General features: G+C 41.9%; 1 protein-coding gene across 5 annotated transcripts in view; it reads right to left on the bottom strand.

The window, feature by feature from the left end:
- DCC (DCC netrin 1 receptor) overlaps positions 1–20,900 on the bottom strand; it is a 1,439,988-nt gene that overhangs the window by 125,937 nt on the left and 1,293,151 nt on the right. For 3 of the 5 annotated variants that reach the window (XM_069626983.1, XM_069626982.1, XM_069626985.1), the window contains exons 17-18: positions 15,599–15,837; positions 13,350–13,488 (exon numbers count right to left, since the gene is read on the bottom strand). In XM_069626983.1, the coding sequence (XP_069483084.1) occupies positions 13,350–13,488; positions 15,599–15,837 (378 nt within the window). The remainder of the gene's footprint in view (positions 1–13,349; positions 13,489–15,598; positions 15,838–20,900) is intronic. The other 2 variants (XM_069626984.1, XM_069626986.1) reach the window with 1 other exon arrangement.

Genomic DNA, 20,900 nt, shown 5'->3' with positions numbered 1-20,900 from the left:
AGCCTTGAAAAACTATTTCCAATCACAGCTTCAGCACTTCAATAAACCAATGCGTTCTCCTTGGAAAATTGTGTTATCTCTTGGTGCCTCAAACCGTAAGTGAGCAAAGCTGATTACACATTGTACACCTCTGCCATTAGTATGCAGCAACAACCTACGAAAAATGCCGGTCTACTGGGCACACATCAAGGCACATGCACTAGCACTCTTCCTCCACCTCTGAGAGCACCTGCCCACATGCCTGACTTCTGGGTTGCTTACTGGAGCCTAGCCAGCCCTCCTAAATCCTAATCCTGACAGAAAGCACGCATGCTCTCGGAATCTGAAGATAATCCCTCTTATACCTCCTCAGCTGCATCTTCTGGTGATTCTTCTTGTCGCTCACCCTTCTTCTTTTTTTGTCTTGGCGCATATCTTTTCTATGGAGGTTACGATGGTCCGTACGGACAACAAACGGAAAGGTAACTAAAAGATGGTGCCATTATTCACATGCTTGGTGAATGGCCAGCAGCTCCTTTTCAACGACAGAACTAGGTGTGAGTGTCCATGAATAATATGCCACAGGATGCTCCATATCATTTTCTCCTTTCTGTAGAAGAACGGCTCCCAGTGCACCCCGGAGGCAACAGTCCCGATCACAAAAGGAGTCGTCTGATTGGCTTGTTGGAGAATAGGTGCCGAATAAAAGGCCCCCTTAAGCACCTAACATGCAGCATTAGCCTCTGGATTCCATTCGAAGCGGACTCCCTTCTTGAGTAAAGCTGTACCCGGTATAATGATGTCTGAAAACTTATGGATGAAGTTCCTAAAAAATGTGCGAGTCCCAAGAATTGTTGTACTTCCTTGACGGACCTTGGTTCAGGCCACTGAAGGATGGATTTGGTTTTTCTGGGGTCTATTTGGACTCCTTCTTCCAAGAGGATGAATCCCAGATAGGAGTATGTAGATGAATAAAAGATGCACTTTTCTGGTATGGTTAGTAACTGGTGTTGTTGCATATGACGCAAAACTTTGGTAACATGTCGTCTATCTTCTGCTTGAGAAGAGGAGTAAATCAGGATGTCGTCTAAATACACCACCACCAAGGAGAATAGGAGATCTGGAATTATTTTATCCATTAACCTCTGGAAATCGGCCGGGGCGTTCACCAGCCCAAACAGCATGACTTGATATTCATAGTAACCCAGGGGGTGTGTGGAATATCGTTTTCCATTCATCTCCTGATCTGATACAGAGATGGTGATAAGCTCCCCGGAGGTCAAGTTTAGGGAATATACTGGCACCCTATATGATTTCAAGGATATCCTTTATCAAGGGCATGGTTTATCTGTTTAGAATAGTGAGATTGTGAGCCCACGATAATCAATGCAGGGCCTCAACTACTTCTTATCATTCTTATGGTTGAAGAAAACAGAGGTACCTGCAGCCGATTTGGATTCACAGATTAAGCTGTTTTGGAGATTACAGTCCAGGTAATTTTGCAAAACCCTCTTTTCAGGTAAGGATAGTGAGAACATTCTACCAAACACCACTGTAGAATTTAGTAACAACTCTATGGTACAGTCTTCCATGCAATGTGGGGGTAGCTCTCTAAGGGTAACACCCTCAAAGACATTCTGAAAGCTTTAATAGTGGGTGGAAGCAGAAAGCACAACAGAGGATGACAAGGGAATCACAACCCCTGCTTGGGAGCATTCGGTCTTATCATTAAGGCAAAAATGAGAGCAATACTGTGACTTTAACTGGATGTTATTCAAGGTCCAGTCGATACTCATGTTAAGCCTGCATAGCCAATGAATCCCCAAAATCACCTGAAAATGGACAGCATGTATACGGTCAAAAGACACAACTCATTTGTGATGAAAAATGGAGACGTGTATTGAGAAGGTATCCTGGACTATGGGGCCCAAGGTTAGTAGTGAGCCATCGACCCCTTTAACTGGAATGGGATTCTTCTTGTCTTGTCGTGGGATATCCTTTTCCCTCACCCAAGCTGCAGTCATGACATTTCTGCAGCACCGCAGTACAACATAGTTTGTACCTCAAAGGGTGGTTGGTTATCAATGGTTAATTGTACACAAAAAAAAAAAAATCAGACGGTTGTCTTCAGTCATGTCCTTCCTTTGGGTGTGGTGTGTCCTTCAACGTCCTTAGTCCTGATTAAGGTTGGGGTCATTCATTCAGGACAGTTTTGTAGAAGGTGTTTATTGGATCTGCAAGCCATACAGGGCCCTTGGTCTCTTCTCTTCTTCCTTTCCGCAGCAGTTAAAGGACCGCTATCTACTCCTATCTACATCGGCTCATCAACTACAGGCTTCTCTGCCTGGAAGAGTGTAGGTGGTGCTGCAGGCTGAAAACCTCTGCTCCTTCTTCTTTCAGTTCTTCTTTCAGCCAAACCGAATTTGATCTGTAAGGAGAGAGGAAACAAGTCCAGGAAGGTAGCTGATCTGGCAATCCGGGCCTAATTCGTCTTGTATCTCCTCTTGTAAACCCCTCAGGAATATGGTCTGTTGAGGTGTCTCTGGCTAAAAAACCTCAGAAGCTGACTTTTGGAATATCGAGACGTAAGTCTGGACCTCTACTGACCCTTGTCATATGTCCAGCAGGTTCGCAAAGGAAGAAAAACGAACTTCAGGTCTTTCGAAATGCTCCTTAAACAGGTGTATGAACTAGGTGTAGTCATTTAAGGCAGGATCCAATGCCGTAACAATGGGTGTAGCCCATGCGAAGGGGATACCCTCCAAATTATAAATAGAAAAACAACCTTTGCCCTGTCTGATTCATATGATCTGGGGTGGAAGGTATAGTACACAAGGCACGCATTAAGTAAGTCCGTCAGGTGTCGCAGAGTACTAATATACTTCCCGAATGGGAAGGCAAGAGGTGGGAGATCCCCTCTTTGGTCAGTTCAAAAGACAGCTTGTTGTCTTAGAGTGACCTTTTCTACTCAGAGGTTATGTACCTCTACCGTAACTCCTTGAAGGGCTGCCACTAGTTCCTGGTATTGTTCCAGGCTAGCCATTGTTTAATCGGGGCGTTGGAATCTCTCAGAATCTGAAGATAATCCCTCTTCTACCTCCTCACCTGTATCTTCTGGGGAATCATCTTGTGGCTCACCCTTTTTCTTTCTTCGTCTTGGCGCAAGTCTTTTCTCTTTCTTTGTGAAGAGATAAGGCTGAGCTCCTCCGGAGGCCCGTTTGCCTGGTTGAGCATCAAGCCAGGCAGTGGGGACTACGTAGAGCCAACCCCTCCAAGCAGGGAAAAAGCTTTGCTGCAGAAAAAAAACGGAATTTCCTGTAGCAGTTTCCAATTTGGAAAATCCGTAGATGTAACTTTGGCAGTATTTGGAGGGAGAATTCAACTGTAGCTCGAAAGAAGATAAACCAAACTTATGGTCTGGAAAAACAGATGGGTGCATAAAAGCGGAGAATTGAGGAAACAGACAGTGGTAGACCTAGTAAGCAAAGAATGAATGGTAGCTGCAGCAGGTAAAAAAGAACAGGCAGCAGCAGAGGCTGGTGAAGGCTGGAGATAGATGTAGCAAGCAGAGGAACAGAAGGCAGCGGAAGGGGTGCAGCAGGGTCCGGTAAGCAGAAGGAATGGAGAGAGGAGCAGCAAGCTGGGAATCAGCATTCGGATAGGAAGCAAGCAGCAAAATGAAATAAGAAGGAGAACAAAACTCTGGTAGTGTCTACCCATAAGGAACCGAGGGGTGCAACGCTCCATGCGAGGGAGAGGATGCTGGGATCAACACGCATCTGCCATATTCCGGGAACACTAGACCAGTGAGGTTAGTTAGATGGAAGGCATGACGGATCCTTAGCAACGCCACCAGCATCTCCACAGACCCCAACATCTAGTCATGACACACGCATCTTAAACTAAACACTATGAGCTTCCTATACCTGGACTTCGGTCCCCAGGGCATTCCCACCACAAAGCACATTGAGGCCATTCAAATGGGGAAATGGTGCTGTATAAATGACGACTACAATACAGCATGACATCAAAGTGGTTCCCGCTTACCTGGCCTTACCCTACCACATTGTGTTTTCCTTATTCTGGTCTAAATTGCACCCCCACAGCCATACCCTTCTATGTTGTATGGAATGTTCTTTGTATGGGATGCTGCTGCTTCTCAAAACTCAATCTGTGTTGTAGGAAATATTCCAATACACTTAATAGAAAATCCTTATTGCAGGGTGTAGCACAGTTATCAGAAAAGCTACGTTCTTTACTCAAGGACCATGGATGGGCATGCCTGCAGCACCCATAGCAAGACAATTGGCCTAGATACATTGATACTGTCACCCTTAATCAGTATCGCTGCCTTCTCTGGCAGGGTAATCTTGAAACGGAAATCCTACTTGGGTTTTGGTATGCGGCCGGATACGCCGCATTATTATGAAAGCCACTCCAAATTAGAATAAAATCAGTGTCAGTGTGAATGGTTTGTTTTAAACCGATGTATACTAATACAAATTTAAAAAGAAATTAACATCTTGCTTTTTTCCTTCCTGCTAAAGTTTCCAGAGTGCTTATACATTCCTGCTCTTCATTGTCTCTCTTCTTTTAGAGAGGTTGTTTTTTATAGTGTTTTTAATAGTTATTTTCATCGAACCTTGGCTGCCCATTTTTTCTTTTTTTTTAACTGTCATGCTATTTCTGTTTGGGTTGCTACTGGCTCACATTCCATCCCCTTCCAAGAGTACAGCCTGCCCTTGGCTCACAATACCCCAAAAGGCGAAGGCAGTATATCTCTTAACTGTGTTAGCCTATCTTTTGTGATTGGGATCCATGTTGGTTTGTAGCAGTGTGAGGGCTGAGTAGATGGCCTAGCCGCCATTACTCATTCTTGTACTCCTTCACGGCAGTAATATGTTTGCCACACACAACCTATGGCTATCCATATGGTTGAGAAGCAGGTTGTCATCAGCATAATCATAGACGTTTCAACCATTGAGGTGAACAGGTGGAGCCAGAGAGCAGACATCCACATTACATAGGCCTTGCGCCACTGTACAGGATTTTGGAAGAGGATATTGACTTCAATTGTGTACTATCATTGCATGGGGATATGGGAGAAGTGAGCGAAACCAGTGGCTGGATACTCCAGAGACTCACTCGTCCTAAATTCCGGACAGAGAAGAATATGGAAAAAGAGGGGTTCAAAAAATCCAAAAGGACCAGCGGTGAAATACGGCCATCATTGACTGGCAGCCAGAACTGAGCATGGCCCATGGGCTGGACAAACTCCAATTACGACTTAGAAATCAAAATGATGTCATATGTTCTTGAAGCTCGTGGTTACTAATTTGAGAGGGTTCGGGAATTTTTCTCAACATATCACTATGGTCTGGTTGAATGCCAGCAGAACAAAACCATAGGTAAGGGAGCTATTTACCATCTGCGTACTGATGGAGAGCAGGGCAGTAATAAGATACTAGAACATGCTAGCTGTGCACAGGTCAAGAGAGGCACTGACTTCAACATATGTAAGGAGATTTAATAGGACATGTGTGTATCTGTTTATGTACATATTTATTTACAAGGCAACACACTTTTGATTCAAAAGCTCTTACAAATATTTAAGAATGCAGCAGAGACTGAGTGATATGAGCCCCACCTTAAAATAGGAATAAGTGTTAAGAATATTTTGAGCAGAATGATATGGATCGGGAATAAGGGATGAAGACATCAGAAAAACAACACTCAGAGAGCAAGGTACTTAGATACATGTTCCGAACAGGGAAGGAGAGAAAGGGAGAGGCAATAGAAGTGTGAAAGGGGTGTAAGCATGGCACTTTGATGAAGGGTTGAGTCAGTAGAGGAGGGGGAGTGTGAGATCGAAAGGACTGAAGTATGTGGGAGGGAAGCTGCATACGAGTAGAATGGAGTGAAGCATACCGGTTGGTTGGGAATGAGGAGGAGAGGGCCCAGTGTAGAAGGACGACAGATAGATGGGATACATAGGATAAGTGGTAGGGTGAGAGAAGTGAGGTGTGGTAAGCGAAGGTGGTATTATGTTGAGGTGCGAAGGAGTGAAATTTGGAGAAATGAAGTGGTAATACAGGAGGTGTGAAAGATTGGGACACAAGAGTGCCAGAGTAGTCTATAATTAGACATTTAGACAGAGGAGGTGTATGAGAGAGGAAGGAAGGACGATTAAGGTGCTGGTCAAGGAGTGGAGTGGGAAAGTTCAGTGAAAATGAAACATTATTTCAATAGCCGTTGCAGTATCAGGTGGTTTCCTAATATTAGGTGGATGAATATTGCAATGTTGAGGGGCTAGAATGGCGAGTGAGTGGAAACATGAAGAAGTACGTCAAGGGTGAGGAGCATTTAGGGAGGATGACTCAAGAGGATGACTGGAGATGTCTGGAACGGTAAAGAGGAGCCACGTTGTGTATGGATTTGAAGACTATTAGGAGGACTTTAAACTTAGTCAATGTTTGCAGTGAGAACCAGCCTAGGTAGATTTTAAGGAGAGGTGGAGTTACATTTTGCAAGATTTAACGAAGTGTGTTTTGTACAGGTAAGAACCTTATTTTGTCGATCAAAGGAGCATTTAGTTGTGCCAAAGAGAAGGCTGGCACAGTAGGCCAATTTGGAGAGAACTAGGGAAGTAATAAGTTGTTAAGTAGTGGAGAAGTGGCAGAGGTTATGGACCTTTCGAACATTAATGAGATTGATGTGAGCAGTGGTAGTTTTTATGAAGAGGGGTTTATGTTGTCAGGAAAGTAGACCTCAAGTTTGTGACCAGAATAGGGGAATTAGTCACATAGAAAAGAGATATGTGGAGAGAGCCAGGGGGCGGGGGGTTGTAAAAGCAGGAAAGTATGGTATTTCAGTCTTTGAGCAATTGAGCGTAAGAATGTGTAGCCATCCATTAATGAATGATAGAGAGGCAGACAGAGATGTCTGGGAGAACTAAGTAGTTAGAGAGGGAAATTATTAGAAAATTGGAGTTTCGTCCAGGGGAAACTGTATGAGATTTTGAATGATGAGATAAGTTCTTCAAGAGAGGAAGAGTACAAAGTGAAACGCAGAGGGCCAAAACAGAGCCCTGGTGTATGCCAACCAGTCTAGCGGTAAGGTCTGATAAGATAAGTGCTGATAGAGAGGAATGGTACAGAGCTAAAGACATAAGGGCAGGAAAAGAGCCCTGGTTCATTCCAACTGGCATGACAGTATGTTCTAATGAGATTAGCTCTGCAAGAGAGGAAGAGTACAGAGTGAAATATAGAGGGCCAATAACAGAGGTTCCCTGGTGTAAGCCAACCGGAATAGGGCTAATGTCTGAGGAGATAAGTGCGGGAAGAGATGAAGGGTGCAGAGTGAAATATAGAGGGCAAAAAAAAGATCCCTTGTGTATGCAACCCGGTATAAGGGCAAGGTCTGATGGGATAAGTGCTACAAGAGAGGAAAGGTGCAGAGTTAAACATAGAAGACCAACAACAGAGCCCTGGTTTATGCAAACCCGGATAGGTCTAAGGTCTGGTAGGATAAGTGCTGCAAGAGTGGAACAGTACAGAGGGAAAAATAGAGGGCCAAGAACATAGTCCTCGTTTATACCAACTCGTAAAGAGCTATGGTATGATGAGATAAGTGCTGCAAGAAAGGAAGGGTACAGAGTGAAACAGGGGGCCAAGAACAGTGCCTTGGTGTATGCCATCTGGTATATGGCTACGGTCTGATGAGATAAGTCTGATGAGATAAGTGCTGCAAGAGAGGAAGTGTACAGAGTGAAACATAGAGGGCCAAGAACAGAGTCCTGGTTGATGCCATCCCATATAGGGCTTCGGTCTGATGAGATAAGGGCTACAAGAAAGCAAGTGTACAGAGTGAAACAGAGGGCCAAGGACAGTGCCTTGGTGAATGCCAACCGGTATAGGGCTACAGTCTGATGAGATAAGTCGAATGATATAAGTGCTGCACGAGTGGAAGGGTGCAGAGTGAAACACAGAGGGCCAGGAACAGAGTCCTGGTGTATGCCATCCCGTATAGATCTAAGGTCTGATGAGATAAGTGCTGCAAGAGAGGAAAGGTACAAAGTGAAAAATAGAGGGCCAATAACAGAGTCCTGGTGTATGCCAACAGGTACAGGTCTACGGTCTGTTGAGATAAGTGCTGCAAGAAAGGAAGGGTGCAGAGTGAAACAGCGGGCAAAGAACAGAGTCCTAGTTTACGCCAACAGGTACAGGGCTAGAAAGAAAACACATGGCAACCAGCATGAAATGCTTTAAAGGTATACGGTCTACAATTTCAAAAGCATATTGCATGAAACCCCAATGTGCTTTGGTCACACATAAAATTCTCAGCGAAAGCACCAGATGGTGTGATGATGAAAGTGAATGAACAAGACAATTATGCCTAAGCAAGATCGTTGTGCGTTAGGAGTAGAGCACTTGTCTTTTTTTTTTACTTTTTCGAAAACACAAATCAATCTCCTCTGGGCTTGCTAAACGGAGCTCTCTATAAATCCGACCTGGCAGAGAACCCATGTGGCAGGCCTGCTAGAAGCATGCACTCGGAGACCCCACGATGCCTGTCAAAGTTTAATGAACACTCGAAGAGACAAAAGGAAAATCTTTGTGAACTTCAAAAAATAGCCCTGGGGCGCTGCAGGGCAGCAAGAGCATCTGCTGAATGGCTATATCTACTGTCAGAGTCTGTTTTACTTACAAAATCGCTGGAACACGGACTGCCTCACAAATACACATACAACAGCAAGATAAAAGTGCAGGACTGAGTAAGAGCACGGCTGTCAGTTGGCGTCCCTCATATGGGTATATTCCCCCATAAGGACAAATAACAGGGGTCTGCTCTATTTGGCCTTGCAGATGTTTTAGACTACAGCTCCCATCAACCTTACCCAGCAAAGCCAAAGTTGAGGGACTTCGGGAGTTGTAGTTCTTCACATTAGGAGAGCTGCAGGTTTCAGGTCGATGACCTATATTTTGGGTAGCTTTTGTTTAGATCTGCAAGTGGTTTATCCTATTCTCAGTTTCTATATACATTTCCGTGGAGACATGCACTACAACCGAGAAGGTATCACAGAGCTCAAAGGGTACCGAGATGTGATCAAACACGAGGACTTTCTCCTCTTTCTGAATTGTGATCCATTAGAGGTTCTCCCAATGTCCAGAAGGACACTGTTCCAACGCCTAGAGCCAATACACATATTGCAATACTCATTGTATAATTATAATTCATATTATGGAACATTAAAAGGACAGTTTTTACTAAGGTATGGAGAATACCCCACCACAAGGATGTATTTTAGTAACCCCGAGGTGGATTTCATATCCCATAGCGAGTTATGAAGTGGAGGGCATACCGGCCATGGAGGCTGGAAGGGTCCAAACCTCTGGAATAGCACATGATTGGGGAGCAACATACCTGACCAGTCACAACACTTCAGTGAGAGAGTCAATGTATGTGTTGCCTTTACTGCAACATTGTGCAATGTCGTCCATGCAGATATGTGTTAGTTATTTCAGGGGGGCAGAGGGTGGTCAAAAGCAACATTAATGCAATGCGTGGTTATAAGTGTTCTGGTCCTCAATAGCCACAGGAAGAGCACAAGATGGCACCATTTATGATTAGAATAATTAGGGGATTGAAGCCTGTTAAAATGAAGAAATAAATCCAATTCTGCTGAGGAATGTAAAAGCTGGCAGATAAGGTCACTGACTATAGGCCTGTTGACTAACAGAAGCACACATCTTGGCCATCGTTATACACACTTCTGTAGCTTGGATGAAGAATACTGGTGGGCATACCTGATGAACGGTGAACATGCCAAACCGCTTATTGCAGTCGGGAACTTCTTAGAAAGTCTCAACCTGGACTCTAAATAATTCTAGAAAACAAGACAATCAATCTGAAGTGACTTTTAAAGGAAATAAAGAGAAAAAAAAAAAAAGAAAAAGAAAAAGAAAAAAAAGAAAAAGAAAAAAAAAGAAAAAGACAAAAAGAAATAGAAAGAAACAGAAAGGGAATTGGAAATTTCTAACCAGGTAACAAAACTTGTAATAAAACTGGAAATAGTTAAATCAAGTGTAAAAAAAATAAAAAATAGTAATAATTCTCTGACTGGAAGTAGACATATCTAACACTACAACTATGCTGGACGGGAAAGGCAACCATGCAACATAACCTTTCCCTTTGGTTCCTTCCAATCTTCTTGAGAAAGAGCCTTTTATCTGGCATTCCGATGCCATTGAGCACCTGGTGATATGGCACGGATGCCATATAGTACCTTAGTGAGGTTCTCCTTAAGCTTCTTCCATAACTGGAATCATGCACACAGTTTGACAAAGTTCCAGAGTCGATAAAACACTACAGGTCAGGCACGTTTGTCAGCTTTTCTTTGCCATGCACTGTAGCAAATTCTTGTTAAACTGACACGTTCTCATATAGTTCAGGAATGCTACAGATCACACCATCTCCATCAATCCTGATAATTTATGTCTCAATCCACCAGGTTTAGCCACCTCTATGGAACATGACCAAGTAGCACATGGTGATTAAACCATGCCTCACAATGATAAATTATTGCTCTTGGCAAAATGTACCTTCTTCCAAGTTCTTTGCATCCCTTGACCACCCACTGCTCTGTGTTAATACCTCTCATTTTTATAAAAGAGCCTGGATTCCTCTTCTGCACACAAACTAATAATCGATGTTAGACTCATGCAATGGTTGGCTGAACAAGAAGAGATGCATATACTTGTATGTTCTCCAAGAAAGTGGGCATGTACATCTCTATGAAAAGTTTAATGCATTCCCATCCTTACGTCACTGTCACAAGCTCACAGATATAGGCTGCAAATGGACACATACAATACCTGAAATTCAGTCAGACTGGTGACATGTTCCCAAACTACCTAGAATGTTGGTCCCATATTTCTTTTTTTATTTGAAATGTGTGCTGTAGCTGAACATTTCTTTTTCACCTGTCCCGTTTAAATGTACCTTCAATAGACACTTGAAAGTTGCACCAGGTACCTTTGTAGTTATTCAACAGCTCCTCCACTTTACTTGTAGTTGCAAAGATGCATCATTGGAAACAGAAAGTAAGGGAGATTGAGTCTACATCCAAAGCCGGTTTCTTTGGATGCAAAATCATCCCCTCGAACGTCCATTTAAGTCCCAAATTCATAAGTTCCATTTAAAAATATTCTCCACACGACTATTACTACTATACCTACATGTTCATGATCATTGCTTCAGATTGGGGCCACTCCATTAGCTGTAGTTGCAATACGCAATGTATGAATCGTTGTTACTATGCCCATTTAGGTGGCTTTTAGCACCATCTATTTGTAAGTCAACATTAATGCTATATAAATATGTGGAGATACAGATTTCCAAATCATTAGCAGACATGGCTCCTGGGTAGTGTTTGGCTACAGTGGCTTGTGTCTTCTTGCTTATGACCCAATGTATCTTCAGGTGTTTGGTATTCTTTGTATTGCCCTAGTTAATATATGTATTTTTGTTTATGGTTGGACACTGGTCATGCACTCTAAGCTTTCTCCATTACCAACTATATTTGACCAAAGACAACCATAGTTGAACATCACTAACATGGTTAATCCTTGGCAGAGCATCACTGGCCATCACAAGACCGTGGCCGACCATTACCAGACCATGATTGAACATTCCCAGTCCATAGTAAATTATGGACACACATTACCTTACCATCCATGGACAACTATCTCCAGATGCAGCTCGACATTCACCAGAACATGGCCAGTCATGTCTAGGCCAATGGTGATTATAGTTAAAAATAATCAGCCATCAATCACCAGTCCATAGTTAACTATCACTGCCCATTGTCAATCATATTCTTCTAAGGCCCATAATAGTCCAGAATCGGCAGATCATGGCTCTGCCATCTTCAGACCATGGTTGAACATTGCTAACCATGTTTTAGCAACGACAAGTCCACAATCAACCTTCATGGCAGCGTTTCACCAGCTATGGATGACCATCACCAACAAAGGTCAACTTTGGTCCACCATTGCCAGATGATGGTTGCCCATCATCAGACCATGGCAGAAGATCTCAACCATGGTTGACCATCACTATACATGGACACATCCTACAAATAAGGAGTGCATCAGCCACATTTTCTCTCTAAAACAGGCAAACACTCTCAAAAAATAAAAAACAGGGAGTGAAAATACACCCTCAGAAAATGGGAAACAAACATATATGACCATGTGCCCCTGCTTTCACTCAACCAGCTCGATGGATATGTTTGGACAAGAAAAGCACATAGTACCACGGGAAGAAATTGCTATTATTACTGCCTGATTGAAAGAAGTAGACATGTATTGTTTAATGTGTATGAATACGAGGTGCAACAAAATACTTATTACACAAACAGTTCAATTTCCCTATTAAAACATATTTTTAATCACTATTAAAATACTCCTATTTGGAATTGGACTTACTTTTTTACTCCCTAAATGTAGGACAAAGGTAGTAAAATACACCCAACTTCAAAATCCAATCTGGAGCACCACATGGACGGCCAATGACAACCATGGGTGACCAATGACACCTCCCCAATCTCTCTGACTGGGACCCGGGTATTAGGCCTGTGCAACCGAAGAAAGCTAATACACAAAAATAACTTTTTTTCTTGACCCCTTCTTCATAGTAGTGCATCTATAAAATGTACTACTGTCATGTCTTCAGAGCTGTTAACTAACCAGCCCTCTCTCCTAAATGTTGATGTCATATTTCGTCCTCCTTATGCAGGTAAATGTGGGGAAAGTGGACTGGTGCTATATCTAAATCTTCTTTCCATTATAAATACATCTAGTAAATCGCATTAATCATATTTCAGCATTGTTCGTGAATAATTGTGTTTAGTAGACAACGATACAAGAAAGGCAATTTAAGAGCACCCATTGCAGAATATGTTCCTTTGTTCACGCAGTCCATAGTAGCATTGGCCAACACATTCCTCTACCTAGGGCACATAAAGGACCTGCCAAAATCTATTGGCACCAAAGAAAAAATCACATACTTTTAGACGTGCCCAGAGCTTAGTGGTTTTCAATACTCCACTTTTAATATGGTCGTGACTACTTGCCATTCTTAAGCGGTGTAAGCAGAGGCTCTATCCAGTGGTATTTTAAACATTATCATGCATCAATGACCAGACAGAACATAGATAATGGGAATTATGGACTGGCCGGCTACAGGTTCAGATATCGTCTCAAATATGGTGGACTTGCATGTCTTGTTAGAAATGTATCGCCCAGCCTTTTATACCTTTCACTCTAAAGAAAACATACCTACTGTTTGCGGAACAATTGCATACATACCCGATTCATATGTGGTGGCATGTGCAGTCATACTCCAGGTGCTGGACCTTCTCCCTTTTGTTACTGTGACAGAGAACTCATACATGGTGTTTGGCTTCAGACCTGTAACTGTGTGACTAAGCGCAGTTGTATCCGCAGACTATAGAAAAAGAAGTAATTAAAAGGTAAGCTTATCACACTTTAGTAGAAACTTATAAAATAAAGTGGTGGCATCCGGGGTCTCCCTTATCTGTTATTTTTTTTAATTGTTTGTATTTGCATTTTGAAATTCCAGGTATATTCATGGGTACTAAGTGAATAAATACAAAAATTAAAAAAATCGATAAAAAAATAAATTAAATTAAATAAAGAGCTCCGAGTGGTCTTTCTAAATGAAACTGTCAGACCCTGAGATGCACACGGGTGCGCGCAGGGACTGACAATCAGGCCCCAGAGAAGGAGTCACGGGAGTCAGGGGTGAGTGTGTGAATGACTGCCTGTGTGTGTTTATATGTAAAAGTGATGTTTGTAGGGGGAGCAATGATTTAAATGTCACTCGTTGCATGCTCGTGAATGTGTGCGAATGTGGTGGGGGATTGAGTGAGCATGCTTGGGGCAAATGGAGACACGCATAGGCTTAAAGGTGGGCGGGAGCAAGGCAGGAAAAAGGGCCAGGGGGGTGAATCCCCTGATTGATTGTTGATTTTGAGGGCCGCACAAAATCAACCATAATAAATCAGTCTTTTTTAAGTGCGGCCTTCAAAAAGCAAAATATGAATTCTGAAAAAGGCGAATAAATCCAGCAGGGGTTGCAGTGGTATCGACATTAATGCAGTTTGGGGTTTCCAGAGTTGTTCCGCGCTTTCGTAAAAAGGACACCAGTGGACAAATAAAGTTTTTTAAATAAAGTTTTAAAAAAAGCAAAAAAACGCATCCTGAGGAAGTTCTAAGTGAAACTTGTGTTGCAGGGAAAGAGCCGCACAGAGGACAGCAGCTAAGTGGGCAGCCACAGGTAAGATTAAGGGGTAGCATGGTGGAGGGTGGGTGATAAAGGGCGGGGGTGATGGACATGATTATTCCGTGCTGTACACTTCAAATTCGTAATTTCAGATTTCGAAAATGTCGGCTACGAAATAATCACGTAGATCATGAGGGACCTATGCAGAACAGATGTCTCAATAAACAATGTGGGACAAGTAGTTTGCTGGAAATTTGAAAGGGATTACTTTAAAAACATACTCAGGAAATCAGCACATTTTGGTTTGTGACCACTTCTATCATGTCTAACTGTAAAGAGACAGGGGTTAGAAGTGGAGAATAATCAACAGTGTCTCCATACTGCCACCACTAGCAATAATAATAATAATAATAATAATAATAATAATAATAATAATAAATACATTATTTGATCTATTATTATTATTATAGTAAATACATTATTTGATCAATTATTATTATTATTATTATTATTATTATTATTATTATTATCATTATTATTATTATTATTTTTATTATTATACTAAATACATTACTTGATCAGATGCCTGCAGTTCAGGCGTACCATCAATGTTCTGCTTGGACTATTGGACAGAAGAGTTTTGATACCAACAGTGATAGCACTGTTTACTGTTGATTATATGATATAGTTGTGGACTATAAAGTCTATTCAGATTTAAAACAGTGATGTGTGGGTGAGGACTCGATGCCTGACAAACCTATGGCAACCCACATTAATGTTTCCTCATAATGACAAAGCATTACATTCTATAACATACTGACATTGCTTTGTATGTTTAGGATTGAAGGATACATTGAAAATGCTTTTGGAGCAAATGATCTTCTCCATCTTCCTTCCATATATGGTGGCTGATTTGATTTCAGAGTTGGCAGTGCTTATTGAGCGTGCAGGGGAGTGTACCTTCTGAAGCGAGCAGTGCTCAGCTATGCTGGGAATGAGTCACTGGGCATGGGTCGACGGGGGTTAGATGAGGGAAAGGTGTTTGGAGAAGTGAAGTACAAACAAAGAAGGGGAGTCTCACAATGTCTTAGGAGCACTGATACAGGAATTCCTTGAGCAGACAGGTCACAATGTCCTACCTTCTGTGGAGTCATTTTTGTTACCTTGAACCTTGAGCAATGTACTATCTGATTACATGCAGTTGCAGAGATAGATGCATACATGAAATGGTTTCATGATACACATAACATCACTTACGAAGCTATCTTAAATTACACAATGAACGATAAATAACATCCGGTAAAGCAATTACCTTGTATTTTGCACTTGTAGAGTAGCTGGTCCTCCACCGGACGGTGTAAAACCGAATTTCTGTTGTCTTTTGGTTCTTGGGGACAGAGTTGTCTGCCCAGCTGACTCTGACAGCATCCTGGGTAAGGGCTACAGCCTGGACACCTACAGGAGGGAGCATGGGGGTGGCGATATCTGGGACTGAGGTGGGGAAATCATCAAGCAAAGGATAAAAATCAACTTCTAACGGGTCAATGGGATCTGGGTAAAAAAAAGCACCAATGAGCAGAACAAATGGAAAATTAAAAGCCAGCCATACAAGTCACAATGAGTTACAATGAGTTACGTGTGGAATAAGGAAAGTAATGATGGGGACATAAGAACAGACAGAAAAAAAAAACACAGTTATTACTTAGAAACGTGAACCGGTAATACAATTATGTAATCATTTGCAAACACAGAATCTCTTTTTTTCCAATCTTCAGGCATTCAGATATTAAGATGAATGTTCTTTTCTATGTTGTATAGCAAATCAAAGCAATCTACATGGCAATGTATTACTATCAAGGTGAGAATCATGTCAAACACGGGCTTATCTTTCAAAAGGCAACTTTTTGGGTTGCTTGACTGAAATGTTTGTGGTATGATACTGAGATATTCATATAATCTGTAGGACAATGCATTGCTATATCCTACTCACTGTACTTATTGTTGTCAGTCATGCTCATATCATGACAGCTGATCACATTAAGGTTGGAAATTGATGCAGTGAAAGTTGTTTTTTATGCAAATGTGCAATTGTACGACGCCAACATGCACACAACATCTCTCTCTCTCTCTCGTACTTGCTCTCTCTCTCTCGTACTTGCTCTCTCGCTCTCTCTCTCTCTCTCTCTCTCTGGGAGCATAGATGGGTGACGATAAATTGAAATCACAATACAATATTTAAAAACCGGTTTTATTTTACTAAGCCACAGCATAACACAAAGCATGTATGACATTTAAAATTGAAAAACATTATTCATTAACATTTTTGATTGGGGCATGTGCAGGTGTGGAATCACATTTGTATCAATACATTTGTTTGTCTGCAATCCATGTGCTTCTTCGTGTCTCTAGTTATAGATTTCTGAAGCTAAGTAATATTTTTAATGACTCATTCATCCTATTAGGTCATGTTCCTATATTCCTCTGTGCTCATGCAGTCTGATGTTGCATATCTGCCTTTTTATTAGTGTTATTTGACTGTCTTATTTTCTTCTATCGTCTATGTATCCCATGGTGTCGGGTCAAATGTTTGAATGCAAAGGGTCGAATGACCTTTTGATCGAAAGTAAAATGACCGAAAAAAAGGATCACATTTTTTATTTATTTATTTATATATTTTTTTAGTTTAGCATATATAAAAACTTTTTTATAAAAAGAAAACAGGGGTTTGGGTTAAACACCCCCATAAAAAAAATGTAAAAAAAAATGTCTTTTTTTTCGGTCATTTACTGTTGAAAAAAAGGCATTCGAGCCTTTTGTTTTCGAACTTTTAACCTAGAACCGTATCCCATATATGTATCATTCTTTTAGAATGTATGTCAGTTGGGAACTGAGCATATGCACAGGTATCCTTCCCGTGAGACCCATCTAAAATTAAATATGGGAAAAAGAAACATATTTTCCAGACTGCCTTTGGACCCCAACAGAGTCTCCATTGTGGCAGCTATTCCATCTTCTTATTAAAATCCTCCAGCGGTCAGAATCAGTAGACACAGTTCAATAGTGCATAGATTGTGAATGGGGTATAGTTGACTGCAATTAACTAACTGTGACTGCCACGTGTCATATGCACAATGGCCATTTTCCTTATATGTTGACTTTGGACTTTTCACTCTTAACGTCGGAATATACTCTAGCCAGCATGGCCACTCTGCATGGATGAGCTGCAAAATGAATACAGCAAGCCATCTGGAAAGGTCGGACACTATCTGCTCTTCTCTTCACATATGTGCCACTAGTTGTTTCATCAGCTCAGATCTGCTTTTCCTCGGCATTTCAAATATCATATACTGCTGGGTGCAGCCAATGTATGTACCAAGACATCATTAATACATTAGGCCCATAGATAAACCAAGAGAGACTGCCTGGTACTACATGCTCACCCTAAGGTCATGGATAGGATAGCTGGCAATATGCTACAGAATGATTCTCTGACAGGACTATATCAAGCTGGGAAGGACACATGCAACTTTTTGAATTTCATTGAGCTTATTATGCTATAACGTTTTTTTGTCTCAATTTTCTTGTTTTGTTTTTGTTTATTAAATTGTTTTCCTTTTTATACTTTTATACTGTTGGTGTACAGGCTATAGAAGGACCGGCCAGTAAATCCCTGCATCCAGGTATGACTATGTTAGACACGATTGTGGATTTACATTGATTTTTCGCATGCAATGTATTAATAGATTGTATCTGCCTCTGTATTAAAGGTTCATGGTCCTTTTATATTTGCAAATGTTATTATTGGTGATTTATGGCTATGTGCTACTAGATAAGGGTATGTTGTTAGTTATTAGGTAGGATATACACACAGGTTATCATTGAATTGGATTACAATTGTATTAATTATTTTAAAAGTCTGTCTTATTGTATATATTTTTACAGATTGGCCACAGGCGACAGACTTTTGTTTGAAATGCATTGGCAGTAATACATTTCATATGGATCTAGTTTCCTCATTTTGCGCTTATTTGTTTCATATTAAAGAGACTGAATCACCGGATAGTTCTTTTCAAAGTTTCATTTGTTTACATGACGGATTGTGAATATGACCTGAAGTATAATGGTATCGTCTTTATGACCTTAGTGTTAGCTTGCAGTACCAGGAGATCTCTCTTGGTTTCTCTATGGTCTTATGAGTAGCCTTTGCCTTCGATATCTTTTTACTGCAGTCCTCCATACATAACATTTATGAATCTTAAACCTTTTGAGTTACATTTATAATCCAGTGGCATCTGCCTTAAACCTCCTGTTTTCACATGTAATACATTAACCATCTTTCAATTTTAGATTATATATACATGATTATATTTTGCCTCAGATTACATGTTTTTTTATAGTCATGATCACAGTTCATTCTTAACAATTTCTTCTCTTGAGTTTTCAAAACTGTGTAGCTTTGTATCCGGGCTTATTGTTAACTAAAGGTGTCCATTTCTAAATGTGTGGTTTGTATTTCTGTTATGACCCCGGTCTGGGTCATAGTGATATAAACAGGATACGGTTGCAGGTATGCTTAATGGTTGCTTTATTCAGGTTCTTCAGTTACAGGTACAAATCAGGTCTCATCAAGTCCATAAGGAGATAGGAGGAAATCATGAGGGAAACCCACTGGCTCCCACCACCCAGGCTTCCTTAGATCAACTGCCTGGGTTAGAACCCTTTCATACACAAACACTCCAAGATACCTCATACATTCCACAAATGACATCACCACATACATACAGCATTCAGAAGGTGAAACCATACAAAGGAAGGCTGATCCTAACACCTCCTTCCCTTATAAACCATAGAAGGGAAGGCTATTCCTAACACCTCCTTCCCCTACAATCCCAACCAGTACAGTGTCACACCTCAAACACACCATGACCTAAATCCGTCATCACACCTAACCACCAAAAGGCCTCAAGTACAACTACTCTGCCAGTCACTCTAAAAGACCAAGAATATAACAGCTGGACACCCAGACGTAACTAACAATCCGGTAACGGCACCCCACCATCTAAACAACAACAACTTCTGTCCTTCAAAAAATCACGCATCACCTTCCACCCGTCGCCGCCACCAACGGGTCACCAGCCTGCCACGCTGGAGCACAGACCTGCCCCTCTGGGCTACTAACCAGCATGCCATACGCAACCTGAGGAAACAAAACACCTCCCGTCCACCACTGCCACTGGTAGACCTCAGGACTGCCACACCTGAGCACAAACGGCCACCTATACGGGCTGGCACGAAGTCCGCTACACACCTACAAGGAACTTGTCTAACTTACTACACCAGACCATAGACTCATGGCAACTGAAGAGACAGGCGCCTCCAATCAATCAAAACACTCTCACCCGACTCATCCTTAACCACTCAACATTCATAGCAACACTCACACCAGAGGCAACTGGTGGGGGACCAGTCAACCACACCAGCATACTTCCTCGATGTGTTGGCCAGACACCTCGAGCCCACATAGCTACTAAAAACCACCAGGTAACCCCACTACCAAGATGTTCTGTTGCCAAGCTCCGAGAACCACCCAGAAGAAAATCCAGGATGACCCCAGAAACAACACTTGTGCTGAGCCATGATGGTGAATGATTCATCACTCACCATCATGGCTCAGCACAAAACACTATCCTGACTCCTCTGAGCCACTCAAATCACTACCCTGACTCCGCTGAGCCACGCAAATTACTATCATGACTCCGCAGAGCCACACCAATCACTATCAAGACTCCTATGAGCCGCTTGACCAGACTACCACTGGTCACATAATTCACTACCATGACTCCGCAGAGCCGCTTGACCAGACTACCACTAGTCACATAATTCACCATCACAACTCCGCAGAGCCGCTTGATCAGACTACCACTAGTCATACAACTCACTACCATGGCTCCTCTGAGCCGCTTGACCAGACTACCACTGGTCATACAATTCACTACCATGACTCCGCAGAGCCGCTTGACCAGACTATCACTGGTCAAACAATTCACTACCATGACTCCTCTGAGCCGCTTGACCAGACTACCACTGGTCACACAATTCACTACCATGACTCCTCTGAGCCGCTTGACCAGACTACCACTGGTCACACAATTCACTACCATGACTCCGCAGAGCCGCTTGACCAGCCACAACCAGTCAGTGCACACACACTTCACCCATGCATCTTCAAACAGTTTTGCAACATAACCACTCAACACTTAAGAAAAGACATGTTGATACTACCAGGTGGAAATAGTGGGGTGTGGGCAGGGCCCTACCCACACTCCACATCAAAGAACATGTCCTTAAAATATTATTGGCAAAACTAAACACATGAATATGACATTACTCAGAAATTATATCTATGGTGTCAAAATCTATAAGTCCATGTTGTCCATTGCAGGAACAACGCTACAAGCTGCAAAATCCTCAAAATGGTTAAAAACTAGAGAGATCATGAAATTTAGGATTAACAGACATGAATTGCAACATAACTCATTACTCACATACTGCAAAATTCTCAACATTATTATGAATGTTAGTGAGATATGTCAAACTAACTCTCCATGCCTAAA

Source organism: Ambystoma mexicanum, chromosome 6p (assembly GCF_040938575.1).
Source record: "Ambystoma mexicanum isolate Mex_15411 chromosome 6p, UKY_AmexF1_1, whole genome shotgun sequence".
NCBI classification, from domain to species: Eukaryota; Metazoa; Chordata; class Amphibia; order Caudata; family Ambystomatidae; genus Ambystoma; species Ambystoma mexicanum.
This window is presented reverse-complemented; position numbering and strand designations above follow the sequence as displayed.